Raw genomic sequence first — 6,917 nt, forward strand, 5'->3', positions numbered from 1 at the left:
AATTTTCAAATTTGGATGACATAATCACACATGTACATGTGGTTTGGAGCGCTCAGGTGCGACTACAAGGCGCTGCTGCGCATGCATGTCACAAACCACAAACTCTATGAAGGAGTAAAGATATTGGAATGTGATCAGTGAACAATAGGGTCAAAATTGCATTTTAAATCAGAATCTGAAGTCAAAACAACTTTATGTCTTAAGGTTAAAAAGATATGAACACATTTAGGTATAAAATGGAGTTAAAAGGCAGTTTTAGGTCAAATGTGTTGACTCTAAGGCTGACAATCTCCTCTCACTCACTTTGCTCCTCATCAACTCAAACCAACAACGGTTTCTTCTTGGACCAACAGCAACTTGACCGCAAATCATTCTTGCTGCTCCAACACTTTCACTCAAACTCATCAATTGGTTTTTTCCAATTTGGTGAGAAAATCAATCAATCTCAAAAGAGAAATCTCATCCTCAAGAACATTAATTGTGACAGCTCTGTTTATGAAGCTTAGGGCAAAAAACCTATCAAAATAAGGGCTTTGGGCCCTAGCACTATAACTGTGGTGATGTAAACACTGGTAAGGTAAATTACCAAGCTTGTTACGTGGCAAATATGACCACTACAAGGGTTTAAACACTCTGTAACAGAGGAAGGATTAATTATGTGATTATTAATTACAGGGAATTAATTTGGCGTAAAAGTAGGTGGTAAGCGCTTAAACTGATTGGCTGCTTGACAGAGGCGGAGGTCTTACGGCAACTACTTATAAGGATAAAGCTTTAAATATGCTAATAAGGGATTTTTGATGATTTAAAGGGTTTAATCCAGTAGATTTCGCGTGCAAAGGGTGGTTTAACAGGAAAAGGGGCTACATTAGTAGCAGGGGAGAATATTCACAGCAAACTTACAGTTTCTGGGAGGTGAATGGTCTGGGGGACCTTTTCCTGAGGGCCAAATAGGCCACTATTTATAGAGGGGACTTCAGTGGGCGCAACCACTAAGTCCTTTTCTCCCTATGGGAGTATCCTGGGGCATAGACTTGAACAAGGCTTGGCTGTGGGCAATTTATTTGTATTATAATAGACTAATTTCCCTGACTCTGTCACATGACATGTTTATAACCAATTGTCATGTGAAAGAGCTTCAGTAGAAGTCTACATAATATTTTCACGGGGTATTTTTACACGAGTAATATTACTCTTTAATGTACTGTAGTTTAATTTTATGTACTTAGTTTATTTTACTAATTTTTGTATGTAATCCTTTTTTTTGGGCGCTTTCTGGGGCCAATTCTTAATTATACAATTAGTACATGAAGGAATAGGAATAAGGGGTTATTTTAAGTGGGTGACCCCCCTTAATTTATGATGAGAAATCCAAATCTGCAATAATGATTCACTAATTATTATTATTTACTAAGTTATTGCAGTCTTTTGGATACTTGATGTATCTCTAAGGCTGACACATTCACTTTTTTTCTTTCTTTTCTATAGTGTCTACTACTTGTCTTTATTTGACCTATTGTTCTTCAGTCTTTCTGTTCTTGTCCCACCTAAATCTTTATCTCATCGTGGTATGCCTCTTTTTGTCTATTTTCTGTTGATTTTCATATCATGTCCGACTCTCTATTTTTTGTCTTAAGTTCTGGCTCTAGTTAGCGTAATCAATTCTGTTTTCTTACACTTTGCTCCACAAAATCTAATTTACACCCACCTCTGATGCACACTCAATAGTGTCTGTTCCCTCTGGCAGATGGATCCCACAACCATTTAGATGCCCTTCAAAGCCTCATGGATGTGTCAGCCTGCCTTGAATCTGGTCTCTCACCTTCCCTGTTTCCTTTTCTGCTTCCACAATAAGGCAACCCCCTTCAGCCCCTTTGGTGCCCCCAAAATACATGCTCCTTAGAGATAGCACAAGTGTGAGCCTGAGTCTCTATAGTTACAGCAGGACACAAGAAATGGGGGGGCAATAGTTGGATTTCTTTGGATAAAGAAAATACAACTATAAGAGAAAGAGAGAAAGAGAGGGAAACAGAGCAGGATCAGGATAAATAGAAGTACTAGGTTAATCTAGTGGGAATGCACGTCCACTGGCAATGCTACTCTTCAGAAGAGTGCTGCTAATCTGTGCTAGAAAAAAGCTACAGCTTCCTCTCAGGAGGGTATCTGGATTAGATAAGTTTAATCCAGCCACAATTTTTTAGCTTCATTCTGGATAGTCTAGGTTCTTAAAGGGAAACCTGAGGGACAGCCCTGTAACCTAGATTTGAGGCAAAGGCCAACTGATAAGAAGGGACAGCCCTGTGATCAAGATTGAGGCAAAGGCCAGTAGATTTGGAGGGACAGCCCTGTGATCAAGAAGAAGATAAAAACCAACAGAAAAGAGCAGATCAAGCAAGACACAGAGTTGTACCTCTGAGATAAACAAGGTTCAGAGAAAGAGGTTACTTACTGTCAATATCCTAGGCGCCTGTGACGGTAGGTATACTGGGAGTGTTGTAAACTCTTTGGTGGTGATCCTGAGGTTATCTGGGTGGTGGTTCTGGTGTGCTGAAGTCTGTTGATCCGCCTCAGGCAAGGGAGATCCTGACTACGAAAATTTTCACAGTTTGCTTATGTAATTTACATATGTACATGTGGTTTGGCGCGCCTGGTAGCGCTGACACGTCACAACTGCGCATGCGCGCCACAACTCAATAACTCAGGAAAGGAGCATAGTTACAAGGAATTGGTAAGTTGTAACTAGGGTTAAAATTGCATGATGAAACAGAATATGAAGTCTAAATAAGGTTATCTCTTAATATGAAAAAGATATGAAGTAATTCATATGTAAAAGGTAGAAAAAGGCAGCTTTTAGGTCAGCTGAGTCGACTCGAAGGCTGAAAACAAGAGTACCTGGCACCAGCCAGCAGCTACTCATCAGGAGGGCAGGTAACCGCGCCGCAGGTACCCAGTACAGGTGTCAGTTTTCTTGGATTTGTTTGTTACACCAGATTCCTGCAGCCAGGAGGACGTAGCCATCCCTACTTCAAGTGGATACCAGATCACAAGGAAACTTGCTGTCAGCAAGAACTATGGCATTTCTGGTACCCACAAGAAGTCCCCGGGGACCCTGACTTAACACAAGTCCCCCTGGTGGGAGGCTCACTGTGGCTGGCCACAAAGTGGTACCTCCCGCAGGGAGGGACTTGTGCACAAAGTCAAAACTTTGGCTGAGAAATCAAAAATGGCTGGTGGAAAAAATATTTAACCTCACTCAGCCTTGAGCTTTACTAAGCAAGGGCCAGGACCAAAGTCCCATTCTTGGCCTGAGGCTGATGGGTTTTTATGCAGAAAATTATTTTTTTTGTTGTTAGATCTGTCTTACTCCTCTCTCTCAGTGTCAACGTCAAAGCCTCATGTACCATGTTGTAGCCCACAATCTCAGCTGTCTTGTACACATTTTTTCAAATGAATCCATTGAAAACTGGCCGCCCAGCAGCCATTCTTGTGAGGGCTGTTAGTGAGCAATGTGATGGACCCGTTGGGCCAACCGCCACCAATTGCAGGTCCAGGTTCTCACGGTTCCGGCCCCACAAGACCTTCCCAGCCAGTTTTTTACATCCAAATTATTTCCAAGGAATGGGGATGTAAGTTTGATGGAATAAAAAGTAACACGTAGAAAGAGAAGGTGATTCTTATGGTACTGGAGGCTGTGAGGAAACCAGAGGTGTACCAGGTGATACATGGGTTCAAAGGAAAATTTGGACAATTGGCTGGGCAGCCTCAAGCCAAATATGGCTACCCCCAGACAAAATATACCTCTGGACCTCAGCTTTCAAATATGGTAGGGCTCATCTCCCCAATTCCTACCATTTTCACTATACTAATATTTGAAAAATGAAATAAAAACACAAAGAAATGTAAATTAAGGATCTGAAACCATCATGCCTTGTTGATATTTCATTCAAATACCTGCAGACATTGTAAAAATCATGGCCATGTCACACCTGTGACATCTCTTTCCCTTCTCACTCGACTCCTCTTCCTTAACCCATTCCTTTCTCACTCACTCTTTCCTTCAACAGTCAACTCACTCATTTCCTCAAACAATCACCTCTTTGATCTCAATCCTCAATCCTTGACTCCTCAAACCAACTCACCCCTCAACAACTCATTCTTACTTTTTATCCTCTTCTCATTCCCCTTTCTTCATCCTCTCTCAAACTCAAGTCCTTCCTGTCTGGTGAGATCACTCTTCAATCCACAGCTCTCCGGATACTTCAAACTGATCACTTTGTTCTCAGTCTATTGTCCTACTCTTGTCCTTCTCTTCCAAGCCCATCTCAAAACTCCTGTCCTAACTCAAGTCTCTGTTGATCTCAATGTTGGTTCTCAGTTTCATTTCACTTTTGTTCACTTCTCATTTCTAACTTGTTTCTCTTTAAGTGTGTCGGCTTCACCTAGCAATTCAATTCACAAATCTTTTAGATATCTGCAGATCCTACACCTGTATCCACTGCAGATAGGATATTCAATCTTGCATATTATCAGAAACTCCAAAAATGGATCTTCAGAGCAATGAAATATCCTTCAGGATTCCATTAAACTTCAAAATTGACTCCTTTGATCAGTTTTGGAGTTTAGGCCTCAAGAAAAAAATGGTAAGGGTGCACATCAGTACTGCCAAAAAAATGTCTAATCAGGTTTTCTTGTACACATTTTGTTGATTTTTAAATGTTTTTTCAGTATTTTTGGGCTTGAAAATTGTTCCTTTGTCTGCAAGCCTGCAGAAATTGTTCATAAGCCTCCTATGGGGAGCCCTCCAGGGTGGGTTCCCCCAGACCCTTCATTTGAGAGGCTTAGTTAAGCTAGCTGGGAACCTTCTATGGCCATTCAGGCATTTCTAGGTACAAGTACTGGTACAGGTGTCTGTTTTGAGCTAAAAAACACAGACAGTACCCAGACCCGCCACGGGTACCCACGTCTACTTGTGCCATCTATGTTGGATTTTCAGCCTCTTACCTCTCCTCTCTTCTGCCTTGTGCCTCACTACTCTCATCCCTGACTCCCTTGATGCCTGTGTATGCTCACTCTTATGCTTGTTCCACTCACCATGGTTTTCTTTTAATACTTGGTCATGCTGCTTTTCTTACTGATCTTGTAGACATTGATCCCTGCTCAGAATAGACTGTTAGCTTTTCATGATTACTGCTTTCCTTGTGTGTGCGCGTGCTCTGCCTGTGACAGATACTAGTTTCTTGTGACATCTTCTCTGAGAGCTCCAGTGGTTTCCATTCTTTTTCATTCATTTTTATCTTCCACTGCAAAAAAAACTGCGTCAACTGTGAGCAGTTGACATGTGGTAACTCTGAGGAAGCGTGTGGTGTTACACCAGCCTTACTCAAGGTTTGACTCAACCCAAGCTTCAATGCACAGTCACTGGGCACCTTGCACAGTGACTGTGCCAACAAAGGCACTTGTGCATCCAGGTGGAGTTACAATGGCAGCTTGACTCAAGTATCCTGCATGTCAACTGCTTGCAGTTGACCAAGTTTTTTTTGCAGTGTTCATCTCAACCACAATATGATTGCCTGTACTTAGCCTACTTATACCTAGCCTAGCCATAGAAATCAAGCAATGCTGAAACAAATCCATTACAGGAATTTGTATTTTAGTGTATTGGACTCAAATGCATTCCCAATACCATGTATTGGTATTTTATTTGTCCTGCAATAAAATACATTGTATTTTTGTAGATTTGTATTGGCTGTCCAATACAATTTATTTTGGCTATCATGTATCAAGGGGGTCAATGCAATACAGATAAAACCCCAATACATTTGACATGTATACATTAGATGATTGGTTTTGGTGGTAGCTGGGCCGGGCCTGAAAACCCCTGTCCAGCCCAGCCCATCCCCTCACCCACCTCATGCAGCATCTGGACAGTACTAGCCAGTAACCTCCTCCACTCTCAATCACTGCGCTGGACGGCATTGCAACCTCCTCAACTCCAAATCACCCCGATGGCCGGCAGCCTCTCCAATTCCAAATCACTGCGCTGACCGGCAGCCTCTCTGACTCCAACTCACTCCACTTCCATATCCACGATGGCCCTTTCCTCAATTTCTCCACCGTGCTCACAATCTTGTTCAAGCTGCAGTACTCTTCCCTCCTGCTTCCCATCTCGGCAATCTTCCCGGGTTCCAACTTCTGTCAAGTCACATGCAAACTACATCTGTCAGAGGTGGGCTACTCCGGAGTGATTGAAATCCGCTCAATGGAAGTTGACTGGGATTTTCCAGTGGCTTGCAAGTCAAAGATGGGTTTTGATTGAATCCAAGGAGTTCACACCCAACCGTTGATAAGTTTTGAGAAGTTCAGGCGTAGAGATCCAGACAGTGATTTGTTGATATGAAGGGATCTGGTTATTTGAAGCAGTGATATGTTGACGTATCTTCAAATAAAGAGGAATGAGTAAATAAAATGATGTTGTTATTTTTGTCTCTTCTGAAAGTCTGGGGAAAAATAGAATCCAGTGAGTACAACTTATAAGCTCTATCATACAAGTGTCACTAGATAGAAGCATAAAGTAGATGTTAATAACAGGGGAAATGGAAGTGAAACATATTGTGAAACTTGGTATGAGTATAGGTGGTGTAGTAAAATATGCAGATGGGGAGTTACAAACTATGATAGCCAGTTAAGGGGTAACTGGTTTGAACTAGCCAGCTGACAACATCTGTCAGGCGCAGTGATGCCAAGAGTAATACTCTTCTAGCTACACCGGTGACTGCAGCGGTGAAGTGGAGCGCGCGGCAAAAAGCGCGGTAAAAATGCGAAATAACTTGGATAAGTTATTTCTAATGAACCCAAAAAAGGGTTTTAACGCAGGGGCCAGGAGCGCCTGGGGTGTTTAAGTGCCCTCTGCAGTTCTT

The 6,917-nt window shown here is 42.1% G+C and overlaps 1 protein-coding gene across 1 annotated transcript; it reads left to right on the forward strand.

The window, feature by feature from the left end:
- Positions 1–5,837: 5,837 nt before the first annotated feature.
- On the forward strand, positions 5,838–6,044 carry PtA15_7A354 (uncharacterized protein; the record flags this gene model as incomplete). Its single annotated transcript, XM_053170952.1, has 1 exon — positions 5,838–6,044. One exon carries the CDS (start codon positions 5,838–5,840, stop codon positions 6,042–6,044), a length of 207 nt encoding a protein of 68 aa, XP_053022182.1.
- Positions 6,045–6,917: the final 873 nt, after the last annotated feature.

The sequence above is a fragment of the Puccinia triticina genome, chromosome 7A (genome assembly GCF_026914185.1).
Source record: "Puccinia triticina chromosome 7A, complete sequence".
In the NCBI taxonomy this organism is placed as follows: domain Eukaryota; kingdom Fungi; phylum Basidiomycota; class Pucciniomycetes; order Pucciniales; family Pucciniaceae; genus Puccinia; species Puccinia triticina.